This window comes from Carcharhinus amblyrhynchos, chromosome 11 (genome assembly GCF_965287045.1).
Source record: "Carcharhinus amblyrhynchos chromosome 11, sCarAmb.v2.hapA, whole genome shotgun sequence".
Classification (NCBI taxonomy): domain Eukaryota; kingdom Metazoa; phylum Chordata; class Chondrichthyes; order Carcharhiniformes; family Carcharhinidae; genus Carcharhinus; species Carcharhinus amblyrhynchos.
The window spans coordinates 62,414,945-62,437,413 of record NC_137334.1 but is presented as its reverse complement, the minus strand read 5'-3'; the positions used below and the strand labels follow the sequence as shown (position 1 = coordinate 62,437,413).

Sequence of the window (22,469 nt, the reverse complement as noted above, 5' to 3'; positions counted from 1 at the left end):
AAGTAAGTGCCTTTCCCCTTAAATATTGGATCCAGTTTACTCATTTCCCCACCTATTCCCCAAACCTGACCCTTCCAATCCCCCTCCTCCCTCCCTCCCTCCCTCAGCTCTTGATCTTCCCAATCCCTTGCTCTTCTGGTCTCTAATCGCTCCTTCAGCTACCCAAACACCCATCCCTCTGTGCTTTTCTGGTCCTTCAATTCTGCTCTCCAGCTATGGCTTGGGGCCACGTGCCATAGCTTTGCCAACCTCACAGTGTGGCTGTCAACGGTGGGGAAAGCAAATAAACATTACTAATCAGCTCCCACTGTTAAATTTGAGGTAAACCTGTTCTTCTGGCTTTCTCAACCTTGAAATTGCTGATCGCTCCTTCCCTACCTCCAAGTAAGACTGGAGAATAGATCTCTAAGCAGCAGGTCTCTGGCAAAGGCATTCTGAGCTAATTTTCAAATAGAAACTAAATCTTACAGATTGTATTCCTGGATTATAACAGATTAGGCAAAGATAACACAGCTCTTAGTGGAGGCGGGAGGTGAGGGCGGAGAGAGACCCCATCTGTCTGACTGATGTCTGGGTATTGTGGAAATCAACCTGTTGTTATTGCTGCAAATGCGAGAATCATTATTGAGCTGTTTTTGGATCAGGGACGTGAAACTGACAGTAAAAGTTTCTATTCTTTGCAAAGTGATAATCCCCAGCTGAGAGGTGGCCTATTCCTGTGTTTGGAAGGTTTGTTATTGGGCAGTTGGCAAATGTGCAATCTGTTCAAGGTGCAGTGTTGCCTGTTGTGCATAATTAATTTCATAAACACCCTGGAAATGAAATAAAACAGAAAATAATGGAAATCAGCAATAAATTTGACAACAGCTGAAAACACATTACCTTCTTTTGTGGAGACATTGTCATCTGGTAAACTCTTAGCTCTGACGAAGGGTCATTTGACTCAAAAGGTTGATTCTATCCTCTCCCTACAGGTGCTGTGAGAGCTACTGAGACTTTCCAGCATTTTCTGTTTTTGTCTCAGATTCCAGCATCTGCAGTACTTTGTTTACATCTAGTAAATAATTCTTAGACTTTTACCTAACAGCACTAGCTTCACCTTTCACCCCAGGGAAGTACTTATTTCCTGGGGCACAAGGGTCAGGAGAAAGCAGGATTCTACATCATCAGAAGTCTCACACCCTTTATATTGCCCCAGGATTTCCAATATTTCCGGATTAAGGCATAGATCTATCATTATAATGTGAATGAGGCAGAAACATGCGTACCCAACCCACCACGTTATTTTCTTGTTAGATATTACAATAAAGAAGCACTTGGTGCATATGAGAGTTGCTAATACTCTAACTTTTCTCCTGTTTCCAGCCACCCAAAATCTCTGGTGTTAAGGTGTATACTGAACAGGTGGACAAGCGACAAGTAATCATCGATTTACAAATTAGGTAATTTCATTTATTAAAGGTTGCATTTGACTTATTTTCTGCACTGTCTATTTCCCTAAATGTCAAAGCGAAGCATATTGAATCACTTTACCTGGTATGCTTTTATCTTGCCTATTATTGCTTCCAATTGCTTTTGCAATTGTGTTCATTTATTGTACACCTTGGAGAAAATTGGTGCAAAACTCTTGACGTACTCCATAAATATGGTCAGAATGTTGGTTACTGATGGATTAGATATATTTAGGATTTATATCTGCCTGGAAGCCATCCAAAGTGGAACATTCAAATACGTATGAAAGGCGCTAACTTTGACAACTAGTGCAACAAGGAACTGGTTAACTCCAACCATGCTAACACTTAGTTGATGCCATCAGCATTTCCTTATTTATCTTGAAAGTAATTGGAGAAAATTGTAAATGCTTTTCTAGAGCACCATTCCACACAAATCATCCATTTCTCACTTTGGTATTGTTTACTTATATTCTTGGAGTTGAGAAGGAGATGGCCTGATATTCGATGTCAGTCACAAATGCCCCTCAGTCAAAGTCACTATGTATACTAAAAGTCAGATAACAACAAGAACGGTTTTTATTTATTTAGTGCTGAAAATGTAGTAAATTTCTCAAGTCTCTTACAAGAAAATTATAGACTTTCGGACAGCTGACCAGAAGCTTGGTCAAGGAGGGGGATGTGAGCAAGAGTCATGAAAGAAGAAGGAAATACAAAGAGGCTGAAAGATTTAGGAAGTGGAGTCCAGAGCTTAGGAACCATAGGAAGCTAAAGGCATAGTAGTTAATGATGGGGCAAAGGATGCACAAGAGATTAGAATTGGAGCAATAAGGAGCTTTTGGATAATTAGAAAGCTACAATATAAAAACTTGCATTTACGTGGTGACTTAATTGTAAAACAAAGTTGTCGGAAGTTTACTGCCTCGCCCATCAAGACTTGTAATATCCCGCCGAAGGCCAATAAAGAATGCCCTTCTGCAAGCCTCACCTGATCCCAGGGCGGGGGTGCTGGTAAAATTCCAGCAAGTATGTCATTTATGGTTTTGATAAGAACCGTAATAGGTTATAGCAACAGCAGAATTCTTATTAGAGGGAATCAAAGATGGTGCTCCAGGATGGACAGATATTGATTTCGGAAGTGACATCAAACTCAAGGATTTTGAAGAGTTTCCAAGGCAGGTGTCAAAGAGATTTTGAAGGCAGGGATAATGATGGCAGATGGTTAAGAAAAGAGGACAGTATCTGAGGAAAGACAACGATTTATAAAAAAATCAGTTAACATAGAAGTCAGGGAGGGAAGTTGGGTGGTCAGAGGTTCAATGGGGTTGAGGGAGGAGTCTTATTTGCAAGATGCACCCTGTGAGGTAATGAGGGATGTTAAGAGATAAGCTGGAGGGAGTTGTAAATTGAAGGATTTTTAGAAGTTTGGCCTGGTTGGCTAGGGAAAGGGAGGGAAATGGTAGAGGCAACTGATTGGACTCTTTGCTATTTATTTGAAATTTCAGCAGATACTGATGGTAACTGCACATCGTATAAAAAGTCCACTGCAAGCTGATTGAAGTACAGGCAACTACTGTCATTTGTGGGGGTTCCATTTCCATGAATTCTCACAATGCACAAAATTGTGAACAGCAAACATGTGCTGACACAATGCATGTGCAGAAAGCACTTTGTCCGTGAGAACAACTTGGGAAAGGTATTCTAAACCATGGACGAGTGGCCTTTGGGGCTGTGAGCCACAATTACATGTACATTTGTGCAGGTAACCAAATTCGCGATTGAGGAGCTCACAAAGAATGGCAGTATATTGTATTTTATCATTCCTTTTAAAAGTAGTGTCTTTGGCAAATAGAATAATTTTACAATTTGAATTTAAAATGTATGTTGCCTGTCGGTATGCTAGTATACTTTAAACGTAAAAGAGATCCAGCATTAATTTTTATGTTGTGATGGTTTTAATCAGCCTATTTTTAATTCTTTATCTTTTGTGGAATGTGGGAGTGTTGGCAAGGCCAACATTTATTGCCCATCTTTTATAACCATTCTGAATGTAGGAGGTGTTCATGAACTCTAGCACTTTGTGCGATATAAACAGAGAGCTCCAGGATTAGCACTGAGACAGTGAAGAAACAACAATATGTTTTCAGTTCAGGATCGTAGTTTAATTCACTTATTTGACACACCCCTGTAGACACTTCTCTGCTGCCAGCAAGAATGGAGAATTTGATTCTCATGAAAGAAGAAGGAAATACAAACAGACAGAAAGATTTAGGAATCAGCCAAATTTCCATTCACTGCAGCTGGCCCAGAAAATCCTGATTGGACCGTAATCCTTTTGAAGAAATCGCAAACTGTCAATCAGCTGTCATTTAGACCCTTCAACATTGTTATCAGGATCAACGGGATGCTTGAGATCCATTCAAGTGTAAAGGGAATTGAAAATAAACACTGGTGGCTGGAGGATGATAGGAATCCATTGGGATGTCAATGGAATCTTTTTGAAGGCACTGCACGCTGACTTTGTTAGAGATTAAAGGGTTCCATTGGAAAGGCGAGGATTAGATTTCAGCTTGCGAGGAAGCCTCAGCAACTTCAAATCAAAGCTGTGTGCATATGATGGGGTTGAGAGCTTTCTCCCTTTACGTCCTGGTGAATTTGATATCTCCTCTCTGTCAGAGGACTTCAAAGGGATCTGCTTATACCTGTCAGGGACAAAGGAAAACCTCTGCTGCAGAATGGAGTGCTGCAATGATTTAAAACCCTGCCAGGGAAGCGAGGGACATGCAGGTTAAAGTGATCCAGCCTCTTCAGAATTTTCACAGCTGACAGGGAGGAATGTATATGTTGATCACAGGGCTGTCTGAAATCACTGTGCCTTAGGTGATCTTCAAATCTGCAGGCTAGAAGGGGCAGTCCAGCCATGATAGCCCCCAGCCCAATCCCGAAGCCCCCTAAGGGATCCTTCCCCTGCAGCCTGGCAGCAGCAGAGGGGCAAATGGAAACTGGACCTACCTCCTTCAACCTGTTCAGGGCCCAGGGTGTCAGTGCCAAGGTGCCAGAGAGAGTGCACTGTGGGCACTGCCAAGGCCTGTGGCCTGAAGGGGGTCTGAGGCGGAAGGATGCCTGAGTGCAGGGTTTGAGTGGAGAGAAGGGTTGGATGAGGGGTCTTGGGGAGAAGGGGGCTGAGTTGAGAGGGTTGGGGGAGGAGAGTGGATTGGGTCTGGACACCCTCACCCCTGCATGGATTACCTGGTATTTGTGAGTGGGGGGGGGGGGGGGGGGGAGGTTGCCCCTCTTTGGCGAGGGTTTGGTGGTGCTCCCATGGTCAGTGGGTGTGGGGGTGGTGTCACTTTTTTTTTACGGGAGTGGGTTGTCTTCGAGCAGGGAGCTAGGGGAGCCATTTAAAAATGTCGGCCTGGTCTTGCAACAGCAGGCCTGGCCAGCGGGTTGCTCAGTATGACCTCATTTGCAACTTTCAGGTGGGTGAATCCCAGTGGACAGACTGTCAGCACCAGCAGAAAATACTCCCATTTTCCCGCCGGTGTGGGCAGTTAGCCTCAAAGCAGGAGAATCAGAGTGTGTGAGGGAAGGATTAAAAGTGAACTGATTCCTGCTTACATCACTTGCAGCCATCCTCCGAACCTCTTAACACACAAACATATTTTATTTGCCGTCCATAATCTAAGTTATTAATCATGCAGCTAAATATGTACCTGATATTTTTTAATGAGGCTTCTATGCAACAGTTTAGTGAGGACCTTCTTAAATATTGGACTTTGCCACTCTGAGGAAGTTAATCAGTGTTGCATTGCCTCTCCATTACCAGCTTAGCTGTACTAAAATTCTAAAGTGCCTATCTCATCCGACCTCCCTGACTCAGGCCGGAACAGATTCAAGCAGCGAAGCACATCCCCAGCTCCAGCATCACAGTCTAAAAGAAGTGGTGTAAAGGAGGAGACTCCTATTTTACAGCACTAACTGTCATAAAGCAACTGAGTTTAAAGGTCCCACTGAAAGTAGCAGGCCGGGAAGAAAAGTGTCTAAATGAGATGTGGGAGGTTCAGACTTGGCAGGGAGACAGACATCAGGAGGAGGGAGGTGGAGTTGGACGTTGGTCGGGGGAGCCGAATTATTAGCACAAACTGGTAGAACCAACTGAAGTTAGCAATTTAAATCCCTGTATCAGATGGTTCCCAGCACAGTGCAGTGGTCGAGGGGAAGTTAGAACCTCTGAACAATTTTCAGCAAAAACTTTACCTGGGAACCTCCGAAACGGATTCCGTATTGCCATTTTGGGATATCCCCCAAATCCCAAACTGGGGAGCCAGGAAGTTATGAGCCATTTTATGTCTACTGAATTCTCTTTATCTAGTTGATCACTTAAAAAAAAAATCTATTAAACATGCATGACTTGTCTTTAACGGGAATGAGTTCATAGAATCCTATAGAGCAGAGGGAGACCGTTGAGTCTGCACAGGCCACAATCTCACCCAGGCCCTATCCACATAACCCCATGCATTTATCCTGCTAGTCCCCCTGACAGCAAGGGGCAATTTAGCATAGCCAATCCACCTAACCAGTACACCTTTGGACTGTGGGAGGAAACCTGAACACCCGGAAGAAACCCACACAGACACGGGGAGAACGTGCAAACTCCACACAGATAGTGACCCAAGCCAGAATCGAACCCAGGTCCCTTGCACTGTCAGGCAGCAGTGCTGACCACTGTGCCACCGTGCCAATATCCCTTAGCATTCACTAATTTAATATTAATTTTTGGATTCTTTTAAGGGTTTGCCTTTGATCCTTGAGGTTTTGGATTGACTATCTATCTACCTAATATCTGGCCTTCTGTTATTTCCTCTGTGACTTCCTTCAGCAACGGAGGGTAAATGACACTCAGGTCCAGTAACTATATTTATTTTGTGGTTTTACAAAACTTTACGTTTTTAAAAAGAATCTCCAGATGGAGGAAGTTTTGGCAAAAGTTACTGAGGAGGAAACCATAGTGAATAAATGTTTGAAAAGAAGCAAAATACCATTGACACTTAAAGTTTGAAGTAAAAACAGAAAGTGCTGGAAATACTCAGCAAATGCCTTTCCTGACGCAAGATTCTCAACTGGAAATGTGCCGTTTCTCTCTCTCTCTAGATGCTATCAGACCTGCTGACTGCCTCCCGCACTTTTTTGTTTCACCTGAACATTCCTCAGTTTGACATTAGAATTACCCGAGTCTCTGGAAGTTTGATTTATTTCTCACAAAACATTGGCTCCCTCTCTCAGCCCTGCCCACAACACATGATGACAGTGATTTCCTCGCTGTTCAAAAATGCAGAACTAAATTTTGAAAATGCCAGATTTTCCACATGGCTGATTAATGATCAAGCTGTAAGATGTACAGTTACAAACACTTGCCCACCAACTGTCCACAGTGCTGCAGCATTGACTGATCCAAGAAAGTCATTGACATGTCCGAGCATTCAGCTGGCCAGGGTTACATTTCTGTGGCCAGAACAAGTTGTGAGAAATGTTGTACAAGACAGTTGCATTGGTGACACACCTTGAATTTTTTGTAAAACCAGTTTGTTCTATTTTGCCTTGTTGTGAAAGTGAACGGTATGACTTTTTCTTCCACAGAATCCTCAGACATGGATGCTTTGTTACTATGTTACCTACACAGTAAATCATTCATTTTTAATCCAGCTTTAAGTGAGTCATTTTAGATGGGCATTTTCTTTAGTCTTTCCCATGTGTCTCTTCTGAAGCAGCAGGCCAGATGCGTGGCTATTCTTGGCTTACATTTCATCACCAGGAACAGCGCTAGAATGTCCCCAGTGGTGGAATTATCTTCCTCACATTAGGTATCTTGCTCTGTCCCGAAAGGCCAACATAGGCCCGGAACTTGCCTTGCACAACACCTGAGAACTTTGTGTCTCTGCATATGCTCTCCACCCTCAAGACTGCCTATGTCCACCTCAATAATATCACCCGTCTTCCTCCATACCTCACCCATTGCTGAAACTTTGCTGAAAATTCGATTATTCCAGTGTCCTCCCAACTTCAATCCTCTATAGACTTAAGCACATCCAAAACTCCGCTATTCATATCCCAACTTGCACTGTCCCATTTACTCGTCCCCTCTTTGCTTGCTTGACAACGTTGGCATCCAGTCCAACAATGCACTGATTAAAAATTCTCACCGCATGTTCAAAAATCACAAAGGCTTTGCCCTTCCTTATCTTTTTGTAAGTCGCTCCAGCCCTCCAAGGGAGAGGGGCAAAAAGTAAGAAACTAATCATTGAGGGAATGAATGAGCATTTGGAAAGTCAAAGCTCAATCCACTATCTCAGCATGGTTTGGGACAGGGAAGTCATGCTTGACAAACTTGCTTGAGTTCTTTGAGGACATAATCAGCAAGGTGCTTAGTGGGGACCTGTGGATATGGTATATCTGGATTTCCAGAAGGTGTTTGACAAGGTGCCACATAAAAGGCTGATCCAGAAGGTGAGATAGAAGGGGATATTAAATTGGATTGAGGATTAGCTGACTGCCAGAAAACAAAGGGCTGAGATAAATGGGTCCTTCTCTAGCTGGTGAAATGTAACTAGCAGAGTGCAGCAGGGGTCAGTCCTCGGACTTCGACTGTTTACAATTCATATAAATGATTTGTAAGCAGCGACAGAGTCTAACATAGTGGAGGATACGAAAATAGGTGGGAAAACAGGTAGTGAAGAGGATATAAAGATTCCACAGACAGATATAGGTAGGCAGGTATAGATACAGATATAGAGAATGGCCAAAATTTGGCAGGTGGTTTTTAATGTAGATAAGTGTGAAGTTGTCCATTTTGGCAGAAAAAATAGAAAGGCAAATTATTACCTAAATGGAAAGCAGGTTCAAAATGCATCTGGGCAAAGGGAATTGGGTGTCTATGTTCATGAATCACAAAGTCAGTCTGCAGGTGCAGCATGTAATAAAAATAAGGCAGATGAGATGTTGGCATTTATTGCAAAGGGACTGGAGTATAAAAGTACGGAAGTGTTGTTGCAATTGGAAAGTCTGGAAAAGCATCTGGAGTATTGTGTCCAGTTTTGGCCTCCTTACTGGAGGAAGGGTGTGGTGGCAATGCAGGTAGTTCAAAGGAGGTTCCCCAGATTGATTCCAGAGATGAAACAGTTGATGTATGAGGAGAGATTAAACAGTTTGGCCTTACATTCGCTGGAGTTCACAAGGATGAGAGGGGATCTGATCGGAGAATATAAAATTTTAAAAGGGATTGATAAATGTAGACCAAATGTTTCCTCTTTTGGGGCAATCTAGAACAAGACAATACAGCCATAGGTCGAAAGGCAGTAGAGATGAAGAGATGAGGAGGAACTGCTTCTCAGAGGGTGGTGAAATTGTGGAACTCACTGCCCCGTAGCATGGTGGAGTCTGAATCATTGAATAGTTTCAAGAAGGAGATAGATATAATTCTAATTTTAAAAATAAAGGGATGTGGAGATCTGGGGAAGAGTTGGGGAGCTGGATTTGAGACCAAGAAGAGATCAGCCATGATCTGATTGAAAAGCTGCCTGAATTTGCCTAATTCTGCTCCTAATTCCTATGTTCCTAATACATTGAAAATGCTGAAATTCACTAGCTCTGAATTCTAGGCCATTCCTTTCTTTGCATCATCATTGGCGGCTGGGCCTTACACAGTCCCTCCCTAATCCTCACTACTTCCTGTTCCTCATTTAAATTCCTTCCATAACACGGATCGCTTTAACCAAGCTTTGGCCATTCGCCCTGTTGCCACAGTGTAAATTTTTGGGATGTTTATTAGCTTCTTTCTGTCACTTTCTGTCTCTCAATCGCCTGTCTTTCACTCGCCCCTCTTTCACTCACCTTCTCTATCATTCACTCTTCTCTCTCTCCTTTGCTTGCTTTACTTTCTCTTTCTCTTCCATTTACTGTTTCTTTCTTTTCTGCATGCTCTCTCTCTTTCGCTTGCATTCTCACTTTTGCTTGCTCTTTCTTTTGCTCACTGTCACTTTCTATTTCACTATTACATGCTGCAAATTTAACTTGCAAAGAGTCCTGTGTTGTAGCTTTATCACATTTTGATCTCGCTTTAGGAATGCCTGGTGCTGCTCCACTATGCCCCCCTCCATTCTTTATAGAACCAGGGTTGATCCCATGGCTTGATGGTGGTAGTAGTAGAATGGGAGACATGCTGGCCATGAGGTTACAGATTGTGGTTGAATACAATTATGCTCTGGGGTGGCACAGTGGTTAGAGTTGTTGCCTCAGTGCCAGGGACCCAGGTTCATTTCCCAGCTTGGGTCAGTATATGGGGTTTGCACATTCTTCCCATGTCTGCGTGGGTTTCTTCCAGATGCTCTGGTTTCCTCCCATAGTCCGAAAGACATGCTGGTTAGGTGCATTGGGCATGCTAAATACTCCCTCAATGTACCCGAACAGGCACCAGAGTGTGGTGACTCGGGGATTTTCAATGTAGCTTCATTGCAGTGTTAATAATATGACACTAATAAACTTAAAATTAAACTTGCTGCTGCTGGCCCACCGCCCCTCATGGATGCCCAGTTTTGAGTTGCTAGATGTGTTCAAAGTCTATCCCATATATCATAGTGGTGGCGTCACATAACACAATGGAGGACATCGTCAGTGTGACAATGGGACGTTGTCTCCACAAGGATTGTGCAATGGTCACTTCCACCAATATTGTCATGGAGAGATGTATCTGCAATAAGTAGAGAAGATGAGATCAAAAAGGTTTTTACCCTTTTGTTTTCCCACAGACCCAGTCTAGCAGCTAGGTCTAGGCCAGCTCGGTCAGTGATGGTACTACCGCGACACACTCAGCGATGAGCTTTGAAGTTTCCCCCATCCAGAGTATATTCTGGGCCCTCGCCAAGCTCAGTGCTGTTTCATAGGTGAGAGCTGGGGGAGGGGAACCACAGCTGGTGATAATCAACTGATGGCTTTCCTCCTGATGTTTGACTAGATGTCATGAGACTACTTAGGATCTGGAATCAATGCTGACTCCCAGGTTAATTCCCTCCTGACTGTATAGTTTTGTACAGCCACCTATAGCAGGCTCATCCTGCTGGTGGGACGTTATCTGTAAGGAATTCTGTGGGTATGACGATGTCAGGCTGGACTAATCTGTGGGATAGCTCTCCAAGTTTTGACATAATCCCCAAATTTTGCACAATCACCCCATCATGGGCATGAATCTGAATATGTCATTGGTGAGGGGTGGCGAAAATTGGAAGTTGTGATCTCACTGGCAAGTTCTGGGATTTTGCCAAATATTGAGTCCCCACCGCAATTCCCATGGGATGGCTAACATAAGCTGAAGACTGCCCCCAAGATTTCATACAATCCGTACAGTACAGAAGGAGGCCATTCAGCCCATCAAGTCTGCAGTAACCATAATCCTACCCAGGTCCTATTCCCATAAACCCACACATTTACCCTGCTAATCCCTCTGACACTAGGGTCAATTTAACATGGCCAATTGACCTAATCCACGCATCTTTGGACTGTGGAAAGAAACCAGAGAACCCAGAGGAAGTCCACGTGGACATGGGGAGAATGTGCAGACTCCACACAGACAGTGACCTGAGGCCAGAATTGAACCTGGGACCTGGCATGGTGAGGCAGCAGTACTAACAACTGTGCCATCATGCCGCTCAACTACCATTTGAATGAATATTCCTCATCCGTCAACTTTGCTTCATAGAGCATAGTGTTGTCAGGTAATAGAATGTTTCAATCTTGCACAATTGTACTAAACAGGAGCTCCAGACCATTAGCTAACTTGCTTGTGAATTGCACTCCAGAATTAAAATATATTAGTCTAAAATCCAATGAGGAAAATAAGGAAACAAATGGCGTAAAATATATAAAACAGAAAACCCTGGAAGCATTCGGTATATTGGGTAGCAATCTGAGGAGAGAGAAATAATTCAGATCAATCATCTTTCATAAAGATTGGGAGAAGAGGCAGATGTAACAGGTTTAAATATAGACAGAGAAAGGCAGGAATGCAGAATTTGAAGACGATGATGCAGGGCAGAAGAGCTTGGCAATGGGATAAGAAACAAATGATGGGGGGTGGGGGGGGGGGGTGCGGTGGGTACATGAACTGCCCTTTTCCCTGTTTCCCCACTGCCTACAGCCTTAAACACGCTGGATAGAACAATTTACGTGCACTTTATTCAATTGTATTCACTGCTCAACAATGCAGGGTAAACAAACACAAATTGGGTGAGCCCAACACTTTGTGGAACACCTCCAGTCAGTCCTCCTTAAATGCTTAACCAGCATTTTAATTCTCAGCCCCACCCTCATCCCATCCTCCACCTTTTCCACTGTTCCAGTGAAACTCAACGTCAGTTTGAGGGACAATGTGGTGTCTTTTGATTAAGAACCTTGCAGCCTTCCAGACCCAACACCCAGTTCAACAATTTCAGATCGCAACTACTGGGCCCATTATTCTGGGATTATTGAGATGGCGATTGGCACGGGTTAAGATACGGCAAATGCCATTTCCGCCTCCTCTTGACCTTTATTTGTCCTTATTTGTTTCTTGCATTGCCATTGACCGTGTCATCATCTAATCTCTGCCTTACGATCTATCACAGTCCCACCTTTTTGTCCCTTCCTGCTCCCCACCCTAAACCCCATCATTGTCTCTCTACTTAAAGTCTGTTAGGTCTTTTAACTTTTCTCAGTTCTGGTGAAACGTTATCGAAGTGAGACATTCATTTTCTTTCTCCCTCCACAGATGCCTGACCTGCTGAATACTTTTAGCACTTTTTGTTTTTCATTTCAGATTTCCAGTATTCACAATATTTTGCTTTTGGACTAAAGTAAATTATGACTAATCGAAAGCAGCAAATGGTGGGGGAACCAGTTGAACCACATTTTTCTAAGTGCTACAGTCACCGCCTCTTGTACAAAATCATTGTAATGGGAGGTTTCTCCACCATTAGTAGAAGTCCATCATGATTTACAGTACAGAACGAGCAACCCTTTTAATGCAAGAAACAACAGCAAAAGATATTAGCACTACAATTTAGTTAACAGAATGGATTCTGAATTAAATTTTCATTAACTGGATACCTGCCTTGTATACTCAACCCAGGGAAACTCCTAACCTATTAATCGGGTCAGCCTAAGCCTTCGTTCCAAACCCAAGGCCTGAGGGGAAAATCAGCTCATAGCCTCAACATTAGATCTAGGGAAGTAGTAATAGGTGGGAGGGTGAAAGATGTCTGTTTCATTCCACCACGTACTAAGCCAATTGTCAGTGTTATTACGCCTGGGTGGTAGTTATCTTCAATTTCATTGTTGTTCTTAAGTCAGTTGGTGCATTAATATATCCATTCTATATATTTACAATAGCCAAGTTTAATTTTAGCAACAGGCATGAAGTGCTTGGACCCTTGCGCAGTGAAAGTTCAAAGTCCAAGTCCCTCCTATTGTCCAATCAACAACATCATCAATTCCCAGCTTTTCAAACATAACTCGAGAGACTGCAAACTGTATTCTGGTGAAATCACAAATCATGGCTGAAACATACTTTTTCCCAGAGCCCTTACTTTGACTGGGAAAGTCAGCAGAGAAAATTTTCAGGAGAAATGCAGGGAAGACCATTTTTATTTTAGGTGGTAGCCAAATCAAGACACTTGTAAAACTCCTCCTAATTTTTTGTAAGTTGGAAAATAAAACAACTGTTCTCATGCAACATCAAAATACTGCAGATGCTGGAAATCTGAAGTAAAAACAAACCATGGTGGAAATATTCAGCAGGTCAGGCAGAGGCAGCATCTGTGAGATGGAACAGAATTAATGGCTGGGGTTCTCTGGCTATTCACATTCCGCCGCCGCTGCCAATGAGGATGGAGCCAAATCTCTTCTCACTGCGGAGGGACTGGAAAATCCGAGCTGCAGGCGATGTCCAGTGTTTCAGGTCCGGATGACCTTTCATCAGAGCTAATCAGTTTAAAATGATTCAGCTCATCACTGGGGCTGTGTGCACAATGCATTGGACAACCTAAGTTTTATATAAAATGTTTTGTTTGTCTTTCAGCTACATAGGAGATTGTGAAATTAATGTGGAGGTAAAGAAAGTATGCAAAGCGGGCTTGAAGGGAATTCAGGTAGGTGAGAAATTTTCAAATTGGTCTTAGTTCTAAAATACTTCATAAATTGTACTATGATATTGTCTCTGATGAACCAGAATTTCAAAGATTTCTATGACGCTGAGGTGGTACAGTGGCACAGTTCTTAGCACTGCAGCCTCAGTGCCAGGGGACCCAGGTTCGATTCCAGGCTTGGCTGCCTGTGTGGAGTTTGCACATTCTCCTTGTGTCTGCGTGGGTTTCCTCTGAATGCTCTGGTTTTCTCCCACACTCCAGAGATGTGCGGGTTATGTTAATTGGCCATGCTAAATTGCCAGTTAGTGTCAGAGAGATTAACTGGGTAAATACATGGAATAAGGCCTGGGTGGGATTGTTGTCAATGCACGATGGGCCAACTGGCCCCCTTCTGTAGGGATTCTTTGATTCTATAATGATATTCAATCAAGGAATCAGTGAACCCTAACACGAGAGTGCTTCTGTCCTTCAACAATCCAGCCTTCTACCAATTAAATAGTTTCCAGAAAGTTCACAGGAGTTTTTTTTAAGTTTGTTAATTTGTGTCATAAGTAGGCTTACACTAACACTGCAATGAAGTTACTGTGAAAATCCTCTGGTAACCACACTCCGGCTTCTGTGCAGATACACTGAGAGAGGAGGGTTAGTCTTTATCTAATTCCTTTGGCTTTTGGAATTATCTAGCAGAGAGCTGGGGGCCTGACCCTGCTGGAGTGCAGGGGGACTATGGAGGCCCCCAAGAGATTGGAGGTAAGCAGGGGAGTGGAGGGGGGGGTGTCCCCTGGGAATTGCCAGCCTGGTCCCCTGGCACTGCCCAAGGAGAAAAGTAACAATGGCCAGGGGGGACCTTGGCACTGTCAATGGATAAAGCAGGGGGGCCAGATGGGGCAGGGCCTAATGGGGGTGGGGCCTTTGTGGGCTAGGGGGGAGAGCAGTGGGCGTTGAGGTTGGGGTGGGGGGGGCCCTGTTGCCACTCTGGAATTTGAAACAGTAACTGAGGGAGGGAGGCCAACGATCAGAGCTGGCCAGGGGGTGTGGGGGGGACAGCAGGGGGGAGTCAAAGGTTGGGGGCTGTTATTGTGGGAGAGGAGTGGGAGGATCGGGACTGCTGGGAGTGGGGGGTGGGGGGGGTAGTGGAGATTGAGGTAGACCAGTGGGGGGGAGGGGGTGTCAAGGCTGGCCCAGACATGTCCAGGAGACCGTTGGGATGGGGGGGAGGGGTCGGAGCGGCAAAGTTGCAGGGTCGCAGGACTGGCCAGCAATGGGGAGGCTGACAGTGTGGACTATGCTGCCAGCCTCTCCAGCAGGAATAGGCCCTGCCCACAGATTTTTAGCGTGATGCACAGAGTGTGAAAGATTCATTTTGAAAATCCCGCTGAAGAAACCAGCAGGAGTTTCTCCAGTTTTTACGCAAATTCAGCGTTTAGAATTTTTCTGGGACAATCCCACCCGTAATATATTAATATAAGTTCAGTAAACCAGCTCCTCTTTCACCAGCCTTTTGAAGTCTGCTCTTTCTTATGTCTTTGGGTAAAATTAATCTGATGTGCAAATCAAGCAAACGCTTGAAAAATTTCCACACCTGTTAATTTCTGCTTAAATGAGCAAAAACAGATCAAAGCATTAATAATATTACGTGAGCAATTTTAGGAATTGGTCAAAGGTTGGCAAACACTGTTATCATTAAGGAAATAATTAGATTGTAATCTCAGATATGGTGACTGTAATCTGGGGAGTGATTTGAACCTGCAAAGCAATAGATTGAAATTAGCATTCGTGTTGTGAGGTTCCTCTAACCTGGTCTCCCTCTATCGTTGGATAAGTAACTGGCTGTCTTAGATAAGTAACTGGCTGTCTCATAGAAGACAGAGTGGTGGTGGAAGGAAGATTTTCAGACAGGAGGCCAGTTACCAGCAGTGCTGGGTTCTCTGCAATTTGTGATTTTTACCAATGACTTGGAAGAGGGGGCTGAAGGGTGGGTTAGTAAATTTGCTGATGACACCAAGATTGGTGGAGTAGTGGATGAGGTGGAGGGCTCTTGTAGGCTGCAAAGAGACATTGATAGGATACAGAGCTGGGCCGAACAGTGGCAGATGGAGTTTAACCCTGATAAGTGAGAGGTGATTCATTTTGGTAGGACTAACTTGAATGCGGATTACAGGGTCAACAGCAAGGTTCTAAGGAATGTGGAGGAACAGAGAGACCTTGGGGTTCATATCCACAGATCTCTGAAGGCTGCCACTCAAGTGGATAGAGCCGTGAAGAAGACTTATAGTGTGTTAGTGTTTATTAACAGGAGGTTTGAGTTTAAGAGCCATGGTGTTATGCTGCAACTATACCGGACGTTGGTGAGACCACATTTGGAATATTATGTACGGTTCTGGTCACCTCACTATAAGAAGGATGTAGAAGCATTGGAGAGAGTGCAGAGGAGATTTACCAGGATGCTGCCTGGTTTCGAGGGTCCGTCTTTTGAGGAAACGTTGAGGGAGCTAGGGCTTTTCTCTTTAGAGCAGAGGAGGATGAGAGGCAACTTAATAGAGGTTTATAAGATGATGAGAGGGATAGATAGAGTGGACATGCAGAGACTATTTCCTCGGGTGGATGTAGCTGTTAGTAGGGGCCATAACTATAAGGTTCATGATGGGAGATATAGGAGGGATGTCCGAGGTAGATTCTTCACTGAGAGTGGTTGGGTTGTGGAATGGACTGCCTGCTGTGATAGTGGAGTCGGACGCGTTAGGAACTTTCAAGCGGTTATTGGATAGGCACATGGAGCACACCAGAATGATAGGGAATGGGATAGCTTGATCTTGGGTTTGGACGTAGCTCAGCAAATATTGAGGGCTGAAGGGCCTGTAATGTTCTATGTTCTATCGCGAAATGCATATGTGCTTTGTTTATCTGTTGTGTCAATCCTTCATCGACTGAATAATTAGGAAGCGCTGGTTCTTAAAGCTGACATTCGTAATAGTTATGGTATATGCTTGTACTACAGCTACATGGCACGCTCCGAGTCATCCTGGAGCCTCTCTCCAGTCAGATGCCCCTGGTTGGAGCTGTAACTTTGTTCTTCATTCGCCGACCAGTAAGTTTTGTTTTGCATTTTACTTTGTTGTTTCACATTTTAATTTTTTGAACGAAAGTAGCTCTATCAATAAAGCACTGTCATTTATTAAAAGGATGTTCATTTTTATTTTAAATAGTTTAAAAGTACTATGAGAACAAGAGTAGTTACAGATTTGATGTAACAATGGTTTATTTCATGCCAAGGTGATTGCTGGCATCTCTTGATGAAGAGTAATGGGCAGAATTTTCCCATCCTGCCAGCCGCAGGAATCATAGGGGGTAGGACAGGACCGTGCAAAGGTGCATTGACCATTGATGGGATTTTCCACAAGCACAGCCAGAAAATCACATCCAATATTTTGTACCCAAGAAAAACATTTGCCAAGTTTTAGATGCATTACTATATTACTATTTGATGTTCAGCTGAAGCGTTATTTATATGAATTCATGTAGATTACATGTCAGTCATTGGTCTAGCTTGGGTGGCCGTGTGGCATCAGATCTTGCTGTTCTGCTCTTCTAAATCCACCTTTGCTGGATTGAAAAAAAAACAGCTCATTTGAAAAGCCTTGACAACTGAGCGCTCTAAGCCCTCAATTACAAAAGCCATAAAAATGGCAATGAACCAGGTTATAGGCACAAAATGGCCTTTGCTGCAATGCATGATTTGCCCGCCCTTCCCCCTTCACTCCAATAGATAGATAGGCTGTCTCTGGAAAAGCTAATAGCACTGGGACATCATGAATACTTAATGAAGGAGGTGCCACAAGGAAAATTAAATGGTTTCTCAGCAGAATAACAGGCAGTTTTAGAAAATCAGGCACAGGTGCATTTATATGAATTGTCATTTCAAATATCAAATTTGCCTGAAAATTGTAATGATCCAAAGTTTAAAAATGCAATCATGCAGGGGCTTTTTTAACTCTAGAAAAGTTAACCCTAAGGAACAGAATGGTTTCGTTCCCTTAATATACACCCCAAATCTTTACTGGAGTAGCAGATCTCACCTGGAAAATGGATGAGGACTGACCTAACAATCTTTCAACAAATGGAATCAAAACTACTGTTCCTTATGGCACAGTGGTTAGCACTGCTGCCTCACAGTGCCAGGAACCCTAGTTTGATTCTAGTCTTAGGTCACTGTCTGTCCGGAGTTTGCACATTCTCCCTGTGTCTGCATGGGTTTCCTCCGGGTGCTCTGATTTCCTTTTACAGTCCCAAGTTGTGTTGTATAGGGGGATTAGTGGGGTAAATACATGGGGTTATGGGGTAGGGCGGATGGTAGGCTTGGGTAAGATGTTCAATCGGAGATCAGTGCAGACCCCACAGGCCAAATGGCCTCCTTCTGCATTGTAGGGATTCATGATTATCTTCAAAAGTTTTCGTGATCTCGTGTCACCTTATTTTTTGCAATTTCTTCCAGTTTTCTGTCCCTTTCTGCAGCTTTCAGTGCTCCAATTCTGGCCTTCCATACGTTTGCCCTCAATTTGCTCTGCCATTGATGATATTCTTCAGCTGCTTTAGCTGCACCCTCACAAACTCCCTCGCAAAACCTGTTTGACCTTGTCCTAGAAGCGTATAAATTAGGTGCAGGAGTAAGCCATTCGGCCCTTCCAGCCTGCACCACCATCAATACGATCATGGCTGATCATACATTTTCAGTATCCTATTCTCACTTTCTCTCCATACCCATTTGATCCCTTTGGCTGCAAGGGCCACATCCAGCTCCCTCTATAACAAGTTGGCTGCAGCAGTTTTCTGTGGTAGAGAATTCCACAGGTTCACAACTCTTCTGAGTGAAAAAGTTCTTTCTCGTCTCAGTCCTGAATGGCAACCCCTTATTCTTAGACTGTGACCCCTCGTCTGCATTTCCCCAACATCGGGAACATTCTTTCTGCATCTGGCCTGTCCAGTCCCATCAAGAATTTATGTTTCTATGAGATCGCCTCTCATTTTTCTAAATTCCAATAAGTACAGGCCCAGTTTTTATTCATATGTGTAGTCCTGCCATTCCAGGAATCTGGTGAGGTGAGAGTGACAGTACTTGACATCGAGGCTGCATTTGACTGAGTGTGGCATCAAGAAGCCCTGGCAAAACTGGTATCGGGGCAAACACACTGCTGTCTGGAGTCATACCTGGTACATAGGAAGATGGTTGTGGTTATGGAGTGTCAGTCATCTTAATTCAGGACATCTCTGCAGCAGTCCCTCAGGATAGTATCCTAGGCCCAGCAATCTTCAGCTGCTCCATCAATGACTTTTCCTGTCATGTGGGGATGTTGGCCAATGTTCAGCACCATTCATGACGCCTCAGATACTGAAGCAGTCCATGTTCAAATACAACAAGATCTGGACAGTATCCAGGCTTGGGCTGACAAGTGGCAAGGAACATTCGTTCCACACAAATGCCAGGCAATGACCATCACCAATAAGAGACACTGTAACCACTGCCCCTACTGTCAACATCCTCGCAGTTACCAGTGGCCAGAAACTCAACTGGACTCACCACATAAATTCAGTGGCTACAAGAGCAGGTCAGAGACTAGGAATATTGTGGCGAGTAACTCACCTCCTGACTCTCCAGAGCCTATCCACCATCTACAAGGCACAAGTCAGAGTGAGATGGAATACTCCCCACTTGCCTGGATGAGTGCAGCTCCAACAACAGTCAAGAGGCTTGACACCATCCAGCACTACATCTGCAAACACCCCCATTATCCACCAGCGATGTTCAGTAGCAGCAGTGTGTACTATCTATAAGATACACTGCAGCAATTCACCAAAGATCCTTAGACAGCACCTTCCAAATCCACGGCCACTTCCATCTCCAAGAACAAGGAAAGCAGATACAAGGGAATACCACCACCTGTAAATTCCCATCCAAGTCACTCACCACCTTGACTTGAAAATAATCACCATTCCTTCGCAGTCAATGGGTTAAAATCCTGCAGTTCCCTTCTGAACAACATTGTGGGTCAACCCACAGCACAGGACCGCAGCAATTCAAGAAGGCAGCTCATCACCTCAAAGGCAACTACGGATGGGCAATAAATGCTGGCCAGCCAGTGACATCCATGTCCCATGAATGAATTTTAAAATATCAGTCTGGTGAACTTTGCTGGACTCCCTCAATAGCAAAAATGTTCCTCCTCACACTAGGCGACCAAAACTTTACACAATACTCAAGGTGTGGCCTCACCAAGGCCTTGTATAACTACAGCAAAACATCCCTACTCCTACTCAAATCCTCTTGCTATGAAGATGAACACGACATTAGCTTTCCTGACCACCTTCTGTACCTGCATGCCAGCCTTCAGCGACGATCCCACCGTGACACCCAGGGCATGTTGCACTTCCCCTTTTCCTAAACTGTCACCAATCTTCTTCCCTGTTTTTGCCACAAAACGGATAACCTCACAAAGATCAACATTATATTTTATTTGCCCACTCAGTCGGCCTGTCCAAGTCATCCTGCAGCCACTTGGCAACCTCCTCACAGCAACACACTGTCACCCAGCATAGTGTAGTCAGCAAATTTGGAGATATTGCATTCAATTCTTTCATCCAAATCATTAGTGTGTATTTTCCTCTTTTTTGAAAACTGCCTCGCATTCTGTCTCTTTGATCAGAATTCCTTTCATCTCTCAATCTCTTCCCATACTTGCTTGGCATGTTTGTCCTTTTCATTTTTCTCTTCAGTAAAGAACGGGCGATATTTTTCTGCCTAAGATTGCTTCACAAACATGGGATATTTTGTCATTGATGCCCTTTCAGGAACAAATTCTAGTTACGTAATCTACATTCCTTTTACTTAATGTTTCATTATAATCCCAGAGCCACTAACTGATTGTGTTATTGCTATAATAATTAGCTTTCATTCCCATTGCAGTTGTCATTTTGTCTCCAGTTAATTCCAGTCATAGTTATGTTTTTGATGTTGGTTCTGATTTCCAGTTCTGCAGGTAGCAGTGATGTGCCCATATTTGTCTGTCTGAATGTAAAGCGTTACCTTTGTGAACCATATGGTCAAATGTACAAACGTATGAATTAGGAGCAGGAGTAGACCACTCTGCCCCTCAAGCTTGCTCTGCCATTCAGCAACCTCAACCCGGCATTCCTGCCTAGCCCCAATAACCTTTCAACCCCTTGTTAATTAAGAATCTATCCAGCTCCGCCTTAAAAATATTCAAACACTCTGCTTCCGTTGCCTTTTGAGGAAGAGGGTTCCAGCATCTCAGAAAAAAAATTCTTCTCACCTCTTTACTTTAGAACAGTGACCAATGGAGAGAAGTTTAAAAAGGAGCTGTTGTAACTGGTGAGAAAGGATAGTAAGAGGAAATTAGTAATAACTTCATAATTTGAGAAAGGGTTTGGGGTGAGAGAGGGAGGTCCCTTCCGAACAACATTATGGGTCAACCCACAGCACAGGACTGCAGCGATTCAAGAAGGCAGCTCATCACCTCAAAGGCAACTACGGATGGGCAATAAATGCTGGCCAGCCAGTGACATCCATGTCCCATGAATGAATTTTAAAATATCAGTCTGGTGAACTTTGCTGGACTCCCTCAATAGCAAAAATGTTCTTCCTCGCACTAGGCGACCAAAACGTCACACAATACTCAAGGTGTGGCCTCACCAAGGCCTTGTATAACTACAGCAAAACATCTGAGTGAGCAGGGAATGTTGGCCTGAGCTAATTATAAATCTTAATAAATCTAGTGTATGATTTTTGTGGCTAGTTTGAAGACAAACTATTGTTTTCTGTTAATGCCATCTCTGGGTGAAGGGAGAAGAAAGCCCGTGGAATTGATGAAATGGTCTTGTAGAATTCCTTCCAGATTTCACAATGAGCTTCCTCAGTTGAGGTGACCTGAGATTGAAGGGCAGCCTAGAAGCAACAGCATTCCCTGAAGGTTGGAAGGTTGATGTTGAGCAGGTGAAGCAGCTCCCAGATTTTTATTTTATTTATTTGTATGGGATGTGAGCATCACTGGCTGGGTCAACATGTATTGCCCATCCCTAACTGTCCTCCATTTCAGAGGACATTTGAGAGTCAACCACATTGTGGGTCTGGATTTACATGTAGGCCAGACCAGGTAAGGGCAGCAGATTTCCTTCCCTAAAGGACATTAGTGAACCAGATGGGTTTTTACGGCAATGGCTTCATGGTCATCAGTAGATTCTTAATTCAAGATATTTTATTGAATTCAAATTTTACCATCTGCCATGGTAGGATTTAAACCCGGGTTTCCAGAGCATTACGCTGGTTTGTGGATTGTTAGTCCAGTGATAATACCACTACCCCACTGTCTTCCCCTGTTCCATCTCCAGACTTGCAATAGAAGCAAAATCACTAAATGTGACTGCGCTGAAGCCATTCCAGGACCATCAATCCATGAATATCTTCAGAACCAACCCAATTTGAAGCTAAAAACATGCCATTCTTCTGGGGCTGTGCAACTGGATTCAGGCTTTGATATAAAGGACAAACCTTTTTTGTTGCAACCTCTGGGCTGGCATCAATATCGCTAAGAAATGTCCAGTGAGCGATCTGACAGAAGTCTCCAGGGTTCTATGAAAACTACAGCCTTCACTCAAAGGGATGCTCACACTCCATCCAAGGATATCCCAGCCACTCCAAAAATGAAATTCCAGGAATGGCCCTGCATCTGATTGTGGTCACCCAGATCAGACTTCACCACATCAGGAATGAATGTGGCCTACAAATATTTGCAGGCTTCAAGGCAGTGCACCCAGACACTGGTGTGACTTGTTTGTC

The 22,469-nt window shown here is 43.8% G+C and overlaps 1 protein-coding gene across 1 annotated transcript in view; it reads left to right on the top strand.

The window, feature by feature from the left end:
* LOC145350197 (extended synaptotagmin-3-like) overlaps window positions 1-22,469 on the top strand; it is a 98,877-nt gene that overhangs the window by 29,558 nt on the left and 46,850 nt on the right. The window contains exons 4-6 of the mRNA XM_080199259.1: window positions 1,366-1,442; window positions 13,555-13,624; window positions 16,620-16,709. Of these exons, the coding sequence (XP_080055385.1) occupies window positions 1,366-1,442; window positions 13,555-13,624; window positions 16,620-16,709 (237 nt within the window). The remainder of the gene's footprint in view (window positions 1-1,365; window positions 1,443-13,554; window positions 13,625-16,619; window positions 16,710-22,469) is intronic.